This window comes from Lupinus angustifolius, chromosome LG14 (assembly GCF_001865875.1).
Source record: "Lupinus angustifolius cultivar Tanjil chromosome LG14, LupAngTanjil_v1.0, whole genome shotgun sequence".
NCBI classification, from domain to species: Eukaryota; Viridiplantae; Streptophyta; class Magnoliopsida; order Fabales; family Fabaceae; genus Lupinus; species Lupinus angustifolius.
In genome coordinates this window covers 6848691-6867956 of record NC_032022.1, presented here as the reverse complement: position 1 = coordinate 6867956, position 19266 = coordinate 6848691, and the positions used below count along the sequence as shown (strand labels likewise).

Sequence of the window (19266 nt, the reverse complement as noted above, 5' to 3'; positions counted from 1 at the left end):
CAAGTTTAGTAATTATTTTGATTGCCCATTTTCCCATCTGAATTTAGTTGAGGAAAAAGAGCGGGGAGATGAAAAATACAGGAATTAGAAAAAAGGAGAAGCAATCTCTCCTTATTATGGGAGTATATACATTGATGTTTTCGAGAAGTAGCCCATGGCTTTCTCATAGTTATTTCTGGCATATGGTTAATTCATAATGAATTTCATGGGTATTAATATGTCGCATGGGTAACTTTGGAAAGAAACAAATTTTAATGTAGTGGCCCTCCTAACATGACTCCATTATTTCAGAGCTGTATATGAAAAGATTTGTGTTACTTTTGAACTAGTTTCATAGCCAGTTGTTTTCAAATTTTAATTCACTACTAGCAGCACACTACCCATCTCATATCAGTTTGTGACAAGTGGAGTGCAGAAATATTAGATGGAGCCATGTCAAATTTGATTGTGGAAATTTTTTCAGATTGAGGAGGTAACCCAATTCTATTCACAATAGTTACCTTGGCAGTTGAATATTATATCTGAACACCATCCACTGATACAAGCTTCAATCGTACATTATACAAATCAATTAAACAAGGCTTATTCTATGCTGCTACGTTCAACAATGTAATTCCGCAAAGCTCGCAAATTTTACAAAGAACCCTTAAATTAACACAATATGAAGAATTAGCAAACTGAATAATAAGCAATATGTAGAGAGATAATGCAACCCCAAGAGAAGTGAAATTACAGAACTGCAACATGAATGACAATATATCAGCCAGTGTTTTAAATTATATATTCAGCAATTGCAATTGTGGTCACTATATTGTGTTTTCTCCGGTCTCTCCAATTGTGATCAACTCAATAATAACAACCATAATCTAAAACATTTATACTCCTACATTGGTGGGAAGTAAAGGTGAGATATTGAAGATACTTTAGAAGTTGGTTTGAGGTTAAGAAGTTAGTAGTTGGTTAGGTTTGTAACAGTTTTGATTAGTTGTTTGGTTTGCAAACTTTCTTTTTCTAAGTAGCTATTCTTGGCTTGCATATTAATAAATGAAAATGAGGTAAATTTTCAAATTGGTAATATGGTTTCAGAATCTTCTTCCTCAAAGTTTTTGGTCATCATCATCATTGTACTTAAGCAAATCATTCTCTACAATTATTTTTCCATTCAATGGTCATCCTTTATTGTAAATAATGAGTCTTTCTTTTCTTGGTGGAAGTTTAGTTGGAATTACTGACACACCTTTTGTCCTAGGAAGCAGTGATGGTGGGAAAGGAGGGAAGAAGTGTGCATCTGCTAATGCAACAACTTGCTTATCCGATTCTGTCAACACCACTTCAACAAAGCGCATGCTATCCCTCACCTCAGGTGTTGCACCGACTGCTCGAACAATCGCTACAACTACATATATTTCAACAGCAAAAAGTGGATCCAAAGGGTGGCATGGGAAGTCAATACATGCCCATCAACATTCACCAAGACTATCTCTGGATGGGTTGAGTCCTCAAAAGTTTCTCCTTCTAGACTCTCATATGCATTAGACCCATATTCTAGCAACTCAATTGAATCCTCGAAAGAAGATCGGTCATCTTGGAAATCACAAAATCTCCTATCACCATCAGATTTTACCCTTTGAAGTCGAGGCAACATAGAGGAATCACCTTCACCTTTCAATTGAAGCATGTTATGGAAAAACTAGGAATCCAAAGAGAACTCGAAGAATTTCAAGAAAACTTGCACGAAACTCTACAAATTGAAAGAGTTTCGAGACTTGTATGTATTAGAGAAAGAGAGAGGTTACAAGAATTCAGAATGTTGTAGGTAAAAAACTAACTAAATTCTTCCCTAAGCAACCAATTTATACAACTAAAGAAATTGGTGGGAAAAGCGGTTACAACTAGAATACACTTTTGGTAGTTATAAAACCTAGCCTATATAGTGTAAGCAAGTATTTTGTTATGTATCATTACTCCCTGCTTCAACAAGCCTTGACCTCAAGGTTGGAATGAAGGAAATTTCAGCTTAAAATCATAGTAAATTTCCCATGTAGCATCTTCAAGAGGCTGATTTTTCCATTTGACCAACACTTTTGTCACCGCTCTCCCCTATTTCTGCACTGATCCTCTATCAAGAATAGCTTCTGGCTCTTTGTGTTCAATACAATCACTGATTGTAGTGGGTAAAGATGAAGAAACTCGTGCAGTGCCAATATACTTCTTCAATTGGGATACGTGGAATACATTGTGAATCTTAGAATGGGAGGGTAATTGCAATCTATAAGCTACTACTCCAACTTGATCAATTACTGGAAATGGACCAAAGAACTTGGGAGCCAGTTTATCATTTGCCCTCTGAGCTACAAATTGTTGTTTGTAGAAATGCAGTTTCAAGTATACCAAATCACCCACTTGAAACTTCCTCTCAATTCTATGTCTATCTGCCACTTGTTTCATTCGATTTTGAGCCCTGACCAAATGGAACTTTACTACCTTCAACATTTCCTCTCTTTTTGATAAGCTCCTATCAACCAAGTCCACCTTAGATTCACCAGGTAAGTAAGCACGAGGAGGTTGCCCATACACAATTTCATAGGGAATAGCTTGAATTGCAGTATGATAAATGGTGTTATACTACCATTCAGCTAATGAATCCACTTAGACCAATGTTGAGGATTATCAACACACATACACCTCAAGTAAGTTTCCAAGCATTTGTTAACCACTTCGGTTTGGCCATCTGTTTGTGGATGATATGCAGTGGATAGATTCAACTGTACTCCCTGGTAAGCCATTAACTCCTGCCAAAACTTACTAACAAAGATTGGGTCTCTATCACTTGTAATTGATTCTGGAAATCCATGCAACTTGAAGACATGATCTAGAAAAGATTGGGCTACATTAGCAGCTGTATAAGGGTGAGCCATAGTCAAAAATGTGTTGCCTTACTCAACATGTCAACCACCACAAATATGACTTGTTTACCAAATGAAAGGGGTAATCCTTCAATAAAATCCATTGTGATATATTGCCAAACTAGACCAGGAATGGAAAGAGGTTGTAATAAACCAGGAGAAGGAGTTGTTTCTTATCTGCATCTTTGACAAACATCACAATGTGTAACAAAATTCTGTACATCCTTGCTCATACCCTTCCAGTACACTAAAGTCTTTATTCTTTGCAAAGTTGCTTGCCTGCCAGAGTGACCACTCATAGAGGCAGTGTGCATCTATTGCAATAATTCTTGTCTTAAGGATAAATCTCTTCCCACCACCAATTTACCTTTTCTTCCCAATTCAGTCCCATTCCATTGATGATGTTTATGAGAAGATGGATCTCTAGACCACTACTTTATCAACTTTTGTATTTCCACATCTTGCAGGCATGAGTGTTTAATCATAGTCACCAAATCAGACTCCAATTGATGCATTACTAATGTGGAACATGTTGGAGAATCAACTTCCATCCTAGACAAAGCATCTGCTACCACATTTGTCTTCCCTTCCTTGTATTCTATAGAAAAATCAAATTCCATCAACTTAACTAGCCATTTTTGTTGGAATGTTGTTGATAGCCTTTGATCTAAAATGTACTTCAAGCTCCTATGGTCTGTTTTAATCATAAAATGTATGTTCAAAGATAATGCCTCCACTTCTGAACTGCGAAGACCACTGCTAGCAACTCCATTTCATAAGTGGATAGAACTTGTTGTTGTTGGTTAAGTGTTATGCTAATAAAAGCCAAAGGATGATGATCATGCATTAAGACTGCCCCAATACCAAACCCTGAAGCATCCACTTCAATCACAAATTCTTTATTGAAGTCTAGTAAAGCTAACACTGGAGCTTGGATGAGTGCCTCTTTGAGTTGGTTGAAAGAACTTTTGGCTAAACTAGACCAATGGAAGTTATCCTTCTTCAATATTTATGTCAAGGGTTTAGCAATGCTTCCATATCCCTTCACAAACCTTCTGTAGTATCCAGTAAGGCCTAGAAAACCTCTTAATTGCTTGAGTGTTTGTGGCATAGGTCATTCTACAACTGCTTGAACCTTCAAAGCATTTGTAGCAACTCCTTCTTTTGATATAAAATGTCCTAGATATTCAACTCAAGGAACTCCAAAATAACACTTGGACCTCTTGGCAAATAAATTGTTTAGCCTCATAGTGGTCAAGACCTGTGCCAAATGTTGTAAATGTGTCTCCTCACTGATGCTATATATCAGTATATCATAAAAAAACCAATAAGAACTTCCTTAGGTATTCTTTAAAAACAGAATTCATAAGGCTTTGAAATGTAGCAAGTGCATTTATGATGCCCAAATGGCATAACTACATACTCATAAGGACCCCAATGAGTTCTAAAGGCAGTCTTGTGAATATCTCTAGGATCCATTCTTACTTGATGATATCCAGACCTGAGATCAATCTTTGAAAAAATGGTTGATCCATTCAACTCATCCATAAGGTCCTACACCAAGGGTATTAGAAATCTATCCTTTACTGTACCCTTGTTAAGTTCTCTATAGTCAATACATAATCTCCAAGAGTCATCCTTCTTGCCTACTAATACCACAGGACTTGCATAAGGACTATTGCTATTTTGCATAAAACCAGAGTCAATCAAATCTTGAACTAACTTGTCAATAATTGTTTTCTAGTTTCCAGCATACCTGTAAGGTCTCTTATTGACTGGATTAGTTCCTTGGAGTAATGGAATTTGATGATCATGTCCATCTCTGCTAGGTGGTAACTGCTTGGGTTCTTCAAAAACATCCCCAAACTGTTCTAACAACATAGCAATTCCATTAGACATTTCCGAAGTTTCAGCATGAGTAGTTAGGTTATGCAACAAGCATCCTTTTTCATCACAAGCTTGAATCATGGATAAATGCACACCATTTTGCAATGTCTTTTCCAAGTGTTGAGACTTCACTCCTTTCACTCCATTTTGATTAGCTCCCCTTAATACATGCTTCCTTCCCTGAACCATGAACTCCATTCTCAGTTTATCAAAATTCCAAGTGATATCTCCCAAGGTAATCAACCATTCAATACCTAAAACCATATCACAACATCTCAAAGGAATGATCATCATATCATCTTGGAAATCATTGTTCTGTAGTGTCCACTTGAACCTTCTAACAATGGAAGAAATTTTCAACTTACTACCATCAGCCACTATTACCACTATTGATTCCAATTCCTCCAATTTACACCCCAATTTCTTAGCCATATGAATATCTAAGAAATAGTGTGTACTACCACTATCAATCAATATGTGTAGAGGTTTCTTGTTATGACTCCCTGTTACCCTCATAGTTCTAAAGCTTGCTACACCATTTAAGGCATTCACAAAAATTTGTGGATCCTTAATATCCTTGGAGCTTAGTAGTTCTTCTATTTCCTCATTTTCACTTTCATCTACTTCCACCAGATGCAACTGAAACTTTTTATGTGTGAGGCTATGCTTAGGGCTATAGGGTTCATCACAAAAATAACAAAGAACCTTGTTCATTCTTTCATTCATATAAGCAGGTGACAAGTGCTTCATGGGCCTTGTTTTACTCTCCATTGTTTTCACATTGTTAACCTCTATTATTATGGGTCTATTGGTACTAGAGGTTTAGCATCGTGTCGTGGTTTAGCACTTATACCCTGAATAAAATTGTTTACCCCTAATTGTTAGCTGATTCATACAATTTAGTCAAGGTGAAAGCCTTCATCACTGTTTCTGGCTGAAACATTCTTACTAGCATTTGTATATCATGCCTTAATCCCCCCAAAAACAACTTAGAGTATATTTTGGTGAGAGATCTACTCTAGTGATTATAGCATCAAATTCCTCATAGTAGCTACTCACAGTTCCTTTCTGCCTCAAATTCATTAAGTCAACCATGAGATCTTCACAAACTTCACCAAATCTTTCCATTAGCAAAACTGCATATTCTTCCCAACTAGGCCAGTGACTGTTCTTTGTTGATTTCAAATAGGCCTGATGCCAGTGTAAAGCTTTCCCCTCAAAGTGTATGACTGCTAAGTTAACCTTTACATTTTCAGGTGTGCAATCAATTGCAAAATACATTTCACATTGATATATCCATTGTTTTATATTTTCCCCATTAAAACGAGGGAAATCAATCCTAGCCAACCTAGTTCCATACGCATAAGTTGAAAGATTGTTATGATTATCACCTGTATTAGAAGTTCTAATTCTTGGTGATCTTTCTGTATAGCCTTTTCCTTTAGATGAAATTTTAGAATCATCTCTGTTTTTCTATAACAGTTCATCAATGGTAATCTTCAGCGATTAAAAAAATAAATAAATAAAAGTAATAAATAGGTTTCTAGAAACCTATACCATTTAAAAAAATAATAATAATTAAAAAGGTGATTTTTTTTATTTCAGAATTATATTATTAAATAATTAAAAAATAGTCAAAATTATTTTTTATTGATATTATATAACTAATTTCAAATTTATAAAAATAAGTAAATAAAAGATCTATGGAATATTCTTAGGAACCTTGTTTTAATTTTCCTAAAACTTAAATAAATAACAAAAAAATGAGCCAAATCAATTTTTTAGAATCCATAAAAAGGGAATAAATTTTATCTAATCAGAATTCAACTAGCTTAATTCTAGCATTTAGGTGGGTTTAAGTTTTTCTATAAATAGAGGATATTAGATTTCATAAACCCATTTCAACAAATCTAGAAAAAAGGAAGATCCAAAAAAAGGAAGAAAATTGATTGTGGCAATAAGGTGTTGACGAGTACAAGGTTAAATTTTGTGTACTCACGAACCATCGAATTAGAGTTGTCCACATGAAGTCCTAGTCCGAGTCTTCGTTAACTCTTGGAATAGCCAATGGCATGGCAACACACAAACTAGTGCAAGTGTGTGTCGTTGCATTGGAACACTACCCTATGAACGAGCGCTGAATCACGTGCGTGCGAGTTCAGAGTTAAATCGTGCACTCTCCTTATCTCGACCATCACCATCACCTTGCAGGTTCTCCAACTAATAGGATTTTGACTCGCGACCACCTACTTATGCTTTCATCACACCCGATCTAGATCTCCAGATCCCATTCAGGTATATATCTACGCTTTTTTTTTAATTTCTCGCTAATTATAATGTATTATTAGGTAATAATTAGGGTATGATTTTAAGAAACAATGTTTCTCTTCAAAAATATCAAACATAAGTTTAACCACAACAATAAAAAATTGATTATAATAATACTTTAATGGATAAATAGCAATAACAAAAACTAATAAAACTAGTTTTAGATAACAAACAACCAATAAACATTTTTAATGTTTCTAGAAATGAATTAAAATTCTTTTTCTGTAATTAGATAAAATTATTAGAATAAAAAAACAATTACAACCTTCTTACTAAAATAAAATGATTATAAATAAAATTATTTGGTTTGAAAAATATATATTTTGATATGATAATACTTATTATAATGACATAAATTTTGGGGATTTTGGAGATTAATCAAAGATGGAAAAAGGTCACGATAATCTTCTCGTCCTCAAATCATGTTTAAATGGTCACGTCACGATACTTTATTCATTCGATTAATTCCTATATTATAAAAAACACTACTTTTAGTTAAATTATAATTAATAATAAAATCATTTTTCACTACAAGAATAAAAATCAAAATTAATATTTTACACAAAAAATAAAAATGGCTAACCACATCTAGAGTGGATGGAGAGTCACTCCTGATAGCTTCTTTCCCCCGACTCATCCTTTGGATAGTCGTGCTACGCCACTTCTGCTCATAATCAAAACACTCAACTAACAGTCACTTTTTAACCTAAGAACTATGTAGCCTTGATTCTCTATTTACCATAGAGATACATAGGAGCAGAGTTTCACGTTATCAGGTACAACAAATAAATAAATAATTTTAGTCAGTTTTTTTTACTAAATAATTAAATAACTTCAAAGTATAAAATAAGCTAAACAATTTAGTGAAAAAGATCTTGCTGTTGACATTGACACGGTTTTGATAAAAACACCAACATCACATAAAAAAAGAAAAGGAAGAATACGTATGAAGACAATAAAGTCAAAGCTTCAAAGAACTTAGAATCTAAGTCCTTAGGTACTTCTGTCCTTATACTCTAAATATACAATTAGTAGTAATGCTCAAAAGTATTTGAAAATAAAATTGATAAACATAAGTATAAATGAAAAACAAAATTCAAAATATTGTGTAACAGGTTACTAGATCTAAGTAACATATTACTATGACTAAATAACATGTTACCAGAACTAAGTAACACGTTACATGCGTGAGAAACAAGTTATCGACCAAAAAATGATAAGGGTAATCGATTACACCTTTTGAGTAACCGTTTACACAACACGGTAAACAATTACTTAGTTGGATAAAACACTTGGGTAATCGATTACATCTTTTGAGCAATCGATTACAGCTTGTGAAAATCAATTACTTAGTTGGACAGACTAGTTGGGTAATCGATTACATCGATTAGGTAATCGATTACTGAGAGTTGTTGCCCCAGTTTTCAGATTCAAACTACACAACTTTCTACCCAAACAAAATTGTTTCATTATAATAAATTCCTACCTTTTCGTAGAGGTGTTTTGGCTGATTGGAAAGTCTATATAAAGGCATTGAAACTCATAATTCATAAGATATAACTGACTTACATAATCTATACTTTTATGAAATACTTGCTCTATACTTCTTGTAGCTTGCTCTACACCAGCCCCTATAGCTTGCCAATGATACCACCAACCTTATGGTTTCCATTCTTGCAACAGGGGCAAAGACTTCATCATAGTCTAGGCCTTGTCTTTGAAGGAATCCTTTTGCTACTAGCCTAGCCTTATACTTGGTCACTTCTCCCTTTGGATTTATCTTTACTTTATAAATCCATCTTACATTAATGGCCTTCTTTCCTCTTGGTAACCGAGTGAGCTCCCAAGTCTTGTTTTTCTCAATTGACACGAGTTCTTCCTGCATAGCATCAAACTAGTGACTCTGCTTGACTGCATCTTCAAAATTTACTGGTTCCATTTCAGCCAAGAGAGCCATGTGCACCAGTTCCCCTTCAGCAGTGATTTCTAAGTCTCGAAAGACTTCATAATCACTTAACCTTGATGGTGCTTGTCTAGCTCTTTGTGGTCTTTGCTGGTTTTGATTTTCTGCAACAGGTGGTTGATCAATAAGCAATGGTTCTCTGTCTACTAAACCTTCATCAAATTGCATTATTGTGTGCTTTTCTGAATCATTGCTTGTTCCATCCCAGTTCCATCTTTGTGTTTCATCAACTTTCACATCTCTAATCAACATTACCTTTTGATTTAGTGGATCATAGACCCTATATGCTCTTGTAGTGTGGTATCCAAGCAATACAAGTTTCTTGCTTCTGTCATCAAGCTTCTTCCTTTGAACTTCAGGCACATGAACATAGCAAATTGAGCCAAACACTCTGAAGTGGTACACCTTGGTTTTGAACATGACCAAGCTTCTTCAGGTGTAGATTCCCCTAGTCTTCTTGTAGGACACCTATTCATGATATGTACTGCTGTAGAGACAACTTCACCCCAAAATCTCTTTGGCATATAATTTGTTCTGAGCATGCTTCTTGTCATGTTAATAATGGTTATGTTATTTCTTTCTGTAGTACCATTATGATGTGGGGTATAGGGAGCAATTACTTCATGGATCAGTTCTTATTTAGCACAGAAATCTCTCAATTCACTTGACATGTATTCTCTTCCTCCATCAATTCTTAGAGTCATCAATTTTTGGCCACTCTGCCTTTGTACTTGAGCTTTAAAGTTGATAAAACTGTGAATACCTTACTTTTTCTCTTGATCAGATAAACCCAAGTTTTCCTTGTAAAGTCGTTTGTAAAGGTCACAAAATATTTGTTGTCTCCCAATGAGTTTTCTTCAAAGGGTCCACATACATCTGAGTAGATCAATTCAAGTGAGTTTGTTGATTTGGTTGGTATATGAGACACAAAACTGTTCCTAGTTTGCTTGCTTGACAAGCACTCATCACATAGCTCGCTAGGACTACTAATTGATGGTAATCCAATTACAATTCCTTTTCTACTCAGAAGCTCAAGGCTTTTAAAGCTCAAATGGCCATACCTCTGATGCCAGATCCAGTTCTCATGAGTTGTCTTGGACAGCAAACACTTGTGATTGTTCACTTGAATCCCAATCTTAAAGGTTCTATTTTTAGATAGTGGAACTCTCAAGATGAGATTCTTGTTATAACCATATACATTCAATAACTTGTCTGCCATGGTCATTTCATAACCTTTCTCAAGCAGTTGACCAAGGCTAAGCATATTGCTTTTCATCTTTGGAACATACAAGACATTCTTGATACTAGCACTCTTCCCATCTTTCCTCCTGATTGAGATGTCTCCAACTCCCTCAGCATTGATGGAGCTATGGTCTGCAAACTTCACTCTACTCTTTGCGTTCTCATCAAGTCTCTCAAACCAATCCTTGTGGGTTGACATATGATTAGAGCAACCTGTGTCAAGATACCAACAATCATCCTTGACCTCATTTTCAGATGTGACCATAAGTAGGACCTGTTCTTCCTTAGATTCTTCCCCTTGAGCCAATCTAGCTTCAATTTCTAGACCACTGCCATAAACAGCTTTGAATCTACATTAATATGTAAACTGTCCAAAGTTCTTGCAATTAAAGCATTGAATTTTCTTCTTATCAAATTTCTTCTTATTTCTTCTTAGTACCTGATCTTGTCCATTACCTCTGTTTCCTGATAAGGAATTAGAATCTTTCCTAGCTCCTTCATAGTTCCTTCCTTTGTCAGTCTTCTATTTACTTTTGAGCTTCTTTTGGAAGTTTCATTAACCAAAGGACCTTCTGTTGGACTGTGCTTGAAGTGCTTGATCTGAATTTCTGTCTGAATTCCTCTCCTTGATTCTTTGTTCATGAGTCTCTAATGAGCTTTGCAATTATTCAATCTTGAGCACCTCAAGATCCTTAGATTCTTCTATGGAAACAACCACGTCATCAAACTTGGGGTTCGAAGTCCTCAACACTTTCTCTACTACCAATTGATCTCTTATTACTTCACCATATCCCTTCATCAAATTTGTCAATGATCTGATTTTGGTGAAGTAATCTGCAATTGTATCACCATCTTTCATTTGAAATAGTTCATATTATCTTCTTAATGTTTGAAGCTTAACTTTCTTTACCTTCTCTGCACTAGCATAGCATTTCTCAAGATTGTCCCAAGCCTCTTTTGTTGTTTTGGCACTGGAAATCTTTTAAAAGTTTGATTCATCCACACATTGATGGATCATGAACAAAGCCTTGCAGTCTCTCTTCTTTCATTCTCTGTAGGTGAATCTTTGAGCCTCGGTTGCATCCTCCCCTACTGATTGATATCCATTTTGAACTATCTCAAGTACTTCTCGATAGCCAAATAAAACCTTCATTTGAATGTGTCATCTTTCGTAGTTCTTGCTATCCAATGTAGGTAATGTCATGGTGAAGCCACTGTTGCTTGCCATGGATGAACCAATGAGTTCTTTCTCCCACAGATCCAAGAATCGATAACAAAACAAAGCTCATGATACCACTATTGCTAGCTGCTTCCTATGCAATTGCTGCTCAAACCGTGAATATGAGTGAAAGAAGATTAGAGACGAAGAAAAGGAAGGTGTGTGTTATAGAGAGAAGAAAAGAATTTAGCAAAGAGTAAGAATGAGAGATAGATTCAATTACATCAAGCACACCTCATTTACAAACTAACTTTCCTCTTATAACATGAAGCAACTAATTGACTTTCTATAAACATAAAGTTTATCAACTAACTAACTAACTAACTGAATTACAAACAATTATCTAACAACAATAATAATCTAAATAGCTATATGGAACCAACTTTGGAGATAATGAGCTAGCTCCGGCTAATGTGACATTTCCTTCCTAACACAACCCGTCCACTAATTCTTCAATGTATGTGTTTTCAGATTGATTTGGTTTTCTTTTAAGCTCAATTCAATGTCATGTCAAAAAAATAGTATTATAGCAACTAGTTCCACTGAAAAACAAGCGAAATGGTCTCATATCAGTACAATAATTATGTTAGTCAATGAAGTAATATTAGTCAAAAATAGTATTATATTAGAAAATCTGACATGTTTTCCTTTAATATAAAAAATAAAAAGTGAAAATAATTTAATTATCAACATTAATGTTAGTCTGTATATTTATTTCACATAATGAGGTATGGGATAAGTGATATTCTTCACATTAGTAAACTTTACATGACCTGCCACATTAACATTTCTCTATGTGAGAAGGCAAGTGAAGCTATTTTTTTTTTATAAATGATGGGCGGCCTAACCTAAGCCCGAAGAATAAACCCAAACAAGTACAATTGATAGTCTAATTTTTTAAGTGGAATGATAGTTGAAATGATGTTTTTGAACATTTAAGGCTATGTTTGGATAGTAAAAAATAAAAAATTAACTCATCTAAATCATGGATAAACTCTTCAAGCATTTTATTCAAAATCAACCTCACTCTGCAATTTTAGCATACCAATCGCAAGTTGAAGTTAGATTTTTGTTTGGAAGAATGACTAACAAAGTCAAAGCCGTGTGAGATTATTACAACGGTGCAGAAAACTGTTAGAAGTAAAATCCAGATAGTAATATTTTTTACATTGGGCAAGTCATTAGTATTTTTTATTAAACCTTTAAACCTGAAGTGCTAAGCATGAAAACTACCCTTCGAAAAGTCCTTTTCATCAACTCAATTGTCAAGTCACTCTTTCATGTTAAATGTTAAACTTGAATTGTTGTTTTATACTCTAGGAAGATGCATTCAGTTCTCAAATGGTTGCGACGTTGTTACAACTTTAATAAACCGTGTTGCTACAATGATGTTTTCCCCCCATAATTTACATAAGATGGAAAAATCAGCAGACCAAACCTATCAACCCTTATATAGAATTTGAGCCACTATGCTTCTCAAGAGAAACTAAGTTCAACATCCCATGGAGAAAATGCTAAATCAACAAAAACAAGAGAAAATCATCCCACTATTTATTAACACACCGGTTGTGCCTCCCTAAATCTAATGCTAAAACTACTACTACCCTTTTGGACTCTCTTACCCATATCCTCATTGCCTCTCTGCATCATGTTGACAAATTCATTGTAGTCTATTCGTCCATCCTGAAAGGAAAAAAACATGAATATAACAAAGTTAAATTTTTTTTAAAGGAATTTGGAATTTCAAGACATATACATTTATTTTTAATATCAATCAAAATATCAGGCAAGCCATCAAACACTCCCAACGATAATTTAAAATCAGACATGCAAAATAGGTGTCTACCCAAAGAAATTATTTCAGTAGAATTTATACTGAATAGGTGTCTACTAAGAATCATTGAAGTATTATTTCAGTAGAATTTATACTCACATTATCCTGATCAGCTTCTCGGATCATTTCCTCCAAGCGGGCGTCCTTTATGCCAAATTCTTCACATGCTTGTTGAAGCTCATCCTGAGTGATGTAGCCGCTTCCATCTTTATCAAAATATGAGAATGCTGCAACTAAGTGATCTTCCCTTTCAATTTTGTTTAAATGCAACGTTGCAGCAATGAATTCTCCATAGCCAATTGTGCCACTGTTATCAACATCTGCCTGTAATCCAAAAAAATAAAACGGGCTAGATGAATTAAACTCATTCAAGCAATATAAGAAAAAAATGAAGGAAGCTACCTTTAATTTCCTATTTTCATAGTTGTTTATTAAAAAATTATTATTATGCTTTCACCTTCTTTCAGAAAAGAATAACAACAATAAAATATTTATCTCACTGTGTTGGTTATATAAATTTAACGACCCTCTATCACAAATTATGTTCATAGATTCAATAAAATAAAAAACAACAAATTGCTTACAAAGTCTTGGTGGCATGAAAAAATAGGTACTCATCTTTAGCCTAATAGTCATTATGCATGCAGAGTTCGGGAACAAAATCAAGAATGGTTATAAATTAGGGGGGAAATGACCAATAAGAATACACATTGATTGAATATGTTGCATTATTGGTTCATCCCCAAAATACTTCAGCTATTATGATAGTTGAATAAACTTCAAAATAAAACCACTGATACATGATAATCTCCATCTTAGTAAGGCAATTACGCCAATCTCTGAGCAGTAACAATATTCATACTACAGAAGCAACAGCTAAAATAATTTGCAAAATGAAAATACTTTAGATGATTGATGGAAAAAAGAAGAGAGATTGTGAAAAAATTAAATACTCACAGCTTGCAGTAGATCGTAAATTTCAGATTCTTTGAGATTAGCACCAAACTTTTTCAGTCCAACCTTGAGTTCGTCAAAAGTAATTTGGCCACTGTTGTCTGTGTCTATCATTTTAAACATCTCTCTCAATCCAGCAATTTCTTCTTCAGAGAGGTTCTTTGCAATCACCTGTGGAGAACAATGTAGTACATTTACAATAGCAAATTTTGAGAATCCAAGCAGATGTTGACCTATTATTCTCTCCCCTCCCAAAAAGAGGGAAATAAAAACTCAAGTGAAGTGACTGAGTTATGTGATAAAAATAACTTACTCTAAGAGCCATTTTCTTGAGCTTGTTCATTGCAGAAAACTGCTTCAGACGACTCAAAACTGCAGAATCAAGAGGCTTGTCTGGAGCTTCTCCATCAACTTGAATCCATGGGTGACCTGCAAAAATCCAAACCATCCTCATCAATAATGTGCTATTTCATCCAAAATACTTCAACACACAATTGACGGTGCTGAAACTGTACAACAGAAATATTCACTATGTAATGATCACATTCCTTGTTGGTTTAACATATATTTAACTGCACTATGTAACCTCATTATTGAGTGCTGCAAGTTCTATTTATACAAAAAGAAGAAAAACAGTTTTGTATTAAGTTTAGCATGCTGCTCTTGTTATGTAGTTATTTAAATACTAGAATACTTTTTCATTTGAGTAGAAAATTTTGAAACCTATATCTATATCAAAGATAAAAAGTAGAAAAAAGGTACCTAGATATGAACACATGCACGTATGGCTTATCAAAGATAAAACATTTATCTAAGCAGTCGACAACAACATATAGCTCATATGGCATACATGCACACATTTTCAGTCATGAAATCTCAGTCAATCAGTCAATATAGCCAAAGAAAAAATTACTAAGTAACTTGAGTTAAAGTCTACAAATTATTAGAATGTTTTTTTAGCAAACATTATTTATTTGAATTTATTTAACAACATTTGAATGAATGTTGTTAAAGTTATATATCAACTTCTTTCATTATAATGAGTCTATTAAAAGTCATTCATTTAAACAACACGTTTGTTTTAGTGAGCACAGATTTTTGCAAATTAAAAAACAAAACCTCACACATAACAATACAGATATCATTCAATATTCTATTTCTCACTTCTTCTTCTCTTAGTTTCTCTTTTCAAGAAGTTATTAGCTTTTGGTTTCTCTCTTCGAACATAAGGTGAATCGTTATCTTATTTTACTCATTTATTTCTCTTTGATTCATTATTGTTACTTGTATTTACATCTACATTAACGGCTTATTGTATAATATAGGTGGAGCTTTTGGTGATTACCAAACTTGAAATATCGGTATGTATTTGTTGTATTTAATTATTTTTTTCATCCATATTTTCTATGTAAATTTTGATTTGATTCTTATTATATTGAATATGAACTATATATGTCTTTTGTCCACTTATTTCTTCACTTAAGGGAGAGTATAAATTCATGGATTTGTCCTCTACATCTTCATTGTATTCGTCCCTTTCATTATTGGATGTAATCTTCTAGGTTAATGAATTTGAATTAAGGGAGACAAGTTCATGCCATAGTTTATGAATTGAGTTTTGAGAATGATGTTTCTATTGACAAATCTCTTTATAAATGTGATGAATGAGCATGTTTGTTATGTGTTTGATATGATATCTGAGAGGAATTTTGCTTATTTAAAAAATTAGACATTTGACATCGCTCACTCTAGTGAGCGTAGTGAAATGTTTATTTTATGTTGAATCTAACCCTATATACTACTATATTCATTTAAACAACGCATTCAACGCTGTTAAATGACAATTTTAAGTGCCATTGTTTTTCTATTTGGCATAGTGATAGTAGTTTTGAAATGTTTTCTTTCAGCGATATGCCAAGGGAGAAAGTGTGTAGAAACTTACTAAGAACTTCATAAGCAGATATTCTTTCAGTTGGATCTCTGACAAGCATCTTCCTAACCAAGTCTTTTGCGCTTGCAGATATAGTATGCCAAGGATCTGAAGTGAAATCTGCTTCAGCATGCAAAATTGCCTCAAATATCTCTGGCTCTGATTCTGTTACCAAAGAACCAAATAGATATTTACAATATTTAGAAACAGGAAAGTTATAAAGGAATGTAAAAAAAATCGATGGTAATAAAGGAATATAAATTAATCAAAATGATTGGACTATTATGTATTTGTTCAATAACTCTTACCACCCCAAAAAGGAGGCACACCACATAAGAGAATGTATATGATAACACCAGCACTCCACACATCTGCTTCTGGACCATAACGCTTGCGTAAAACTTCAGGTGCAACATAATAAGGACTTCCTACCACATCATGGAAAATCTCTCCTGAAAATGATAAAAGTTCATGGTGACCATATAATAATAATATAACAGTGAAAAACTAGCATGGTGCATGTTGAATTAATTTCAGTAATGCACAATAAACCATAATTACAGGATGTTTGGTACCGGATTCCATGTGCTTTGTTAGCTTTTTACTTTTTATTGTAGAATCCAGTAAGGAGTACATGAAATTCGATATAATAAAGAAACCTCTTAACAAAGATACTAAGTAATACCTTTTCACAAGAAAAAGTCAACCTTTCTAACCCATAGTTGACTATTATTCAAATTTTCGAATGCAATTGCACTCAGAAACCTAGCATAATAGCAAAGCTCATCTCTCATGGTTTATATTGAATGAAAAGTTCATCAGCTTTTGAAGGTGGACCCGGTTAGAAATATAAATTTTCTAATTAGTATTTTTGATATGAGCCAAATTGATGGATACCCATGTTGGCTCATAAGGAATAATGAGAATTTTGCATGTTAACAAATTATGCATGATTATGGCTTCCAATAGATCAAATTACGAAAACAATTTTCGTTTATCTTCTCCACATGAGAGAGGAAAACTGCGATCCTTCAAAAAGCGATGAGTATAATATTGTTCATCATATAAAGAACATTTTGCAAACATATTAAGTACAAAAAACATAGCTATAAATTATAAATGTTGATTGAAAAAGAGGAGGCAAAAGGAGCATTCTGCAAACCTGGTTTGAAAAAAGCAGACAGTCCAAAATCTATTGCCTTAAGAGGGGACTCTTCCTGCTGATTAATGAAAAGAAAATTCTCTGGCTTAAGATCCCTATGCATGACTCCAAGGGAGTGACAAGACTCTATGACACCAACAATAGTCCTTGCAAGTTTGGCTGCTTTTCTCTCAGTGTAATGCCCTCTTTCCACAATCCTATCAAAAAGCTCACCCCCTGCACAGAGCTCCATCACAACATGAACAGAAACCGCATCCTCATAAGCCTCCTTGATTGTAATCACATCAGGGCTTCCAACCAAGTGATGCATTATCTGAATCTCCCTCCTCACATCCTCCACATCATCTTCTGTTACCAACTTCCTCTTCACAATAGACTTACAAGCATACTCTTTCCCTGTAGCTCTCTCTACACAAAGGAATGTTGTTCCAAATTGTCCTTTTCCGAGCTTTCGTCCCAGATTGTAAAAGTCCCTAAGATTACCTGTTTTCTTCAGCAGAACTGATTCTGTTTTAAGGCCAGCACTTGCTTGCCTTATAACATTATGGGGTTTCTTTGGTCCTGCAGGCTTTGCTTCCGGTGCCTGAGAACTAGCTTCTTCTGTGTGCCTTATTGGTTCTTTTTGTTGAGTTGCTTTAATTTCTTCCTTCTCAATTTTCATCATCTGTGGAGCCTTGTGTTCAACATTTTTTGCAGTGTTTAAGTTTTTGCTCTCAGTTTCAACTTTCCGTGAAGCCTCTTTCTTCTTCTTAGACCACCATAATGAATCTGAGCAAGTAGAGGTTACATTTTTTGATGATCCAACACAGTTGTTTCCCATCTCACACTATTTACTCGTTGTTGTTCCCAGACTCTAACAAAAACAATCACCAAATGAGAAAAACACGAAAACCCAGATTGTTTTTTTTTTCCTCTTCTCAAACATGAAAGTAGTGTATACTTTATAAATAGAAAACTAAAATGTTTTACGAACAAATTTTATTTTCCACGTTAAAATTGTCATTGCTCAATCGAAATGATACATGTGTTGAAAGAGATAATAAATATCCGAGTTTTACCAGAATGCGTGATGGACAAAGAATTTGCGACATATTGAGAACATGAAGATGGAAATTATCAAACTAGAGCGTCAAAGGTTGGAAGTTAAAACTTTTGGAGGTTTAACGTAGCAATAACTCAAAGTAGGTATATTATAATATCGTCAGCTTCAATGAGCCCCATTATGGAAACAAAATAATAAAAAATGAATATAGGAAAGGAAAAAATTGGGGTTGATGGAAGGATTTTAATTAATTTTAATGCAATAGAGGAACGTTTTTGTTTAGGTGATTGATTTGAAGATGGGAATTGCAAGAATGTGCGTTTGTAACGAAATGAGAAGAGGAATCTTTAAAGTTGTTTCCCACCACTGTCACGTTGATATTATCGTGATTGTGGGTGGGGGAACGGGAAATGAAAAAAAGACAAAAGGGAAGCGATAGAGAAAAGAGGAATTGCCAGTTTTTCTGTTAGAAAAAAAATGTTTCGGAATATGACAAAAAGACGCGTTTGTGATAATCGGATCACGTTAAAGGATGGGACAATTGGAGTGGATGGTCTAGATTTCTTAGTTTTCATAATATTGTTGTCAATTGCTGTTATGTAGGTTCTGACCCGCTGGCCGCAGTCTCTTGCCGGTGTCTTTTATATTTTATATAGTAGTATTTTGTTTGTTGTTTTTTAAAACTTATTTTTAAGGTAATTTTATAAACCCTTCATTAAATATTTTTACAAGCATTTATCACAAAATTAATCTCTCAAACACTAACACTCCCAACACTTTTACAGTTGTTGACATAACA

General features: G+C 34.2%; 1 protein-coding gene across 1 annotated transcript; it reads right to left on the bottom strand.

Annotated features, from left to right (window-relative positions):
• On the bottom strand, positions 12888–18950 carry LOC109326183 (calcium-dependent protein kinase 26-like). The gene is made up of 8 exons (XM_019558870.1): positions 18484–18950; positions 17426–18278; positions 16572–16715; positions 16276–16428; positions 14647–14762; positions 14337–14504; positions 13479–13703; positions 12888–13228 (listed from the first exon to the last, which is right to left on the bottom strand). The coding sequence occupies exons 2-8, from the start codon at positions 18243–18245 to the stop codon at positions 13100–13102; spliced, it is 1755 nt and encodes a 584-aa protein (XP_019414415.1). The 5' UTR covers positions 18246–18278; positions 18484–18950; the 3' UTR covers positions 12888–13099.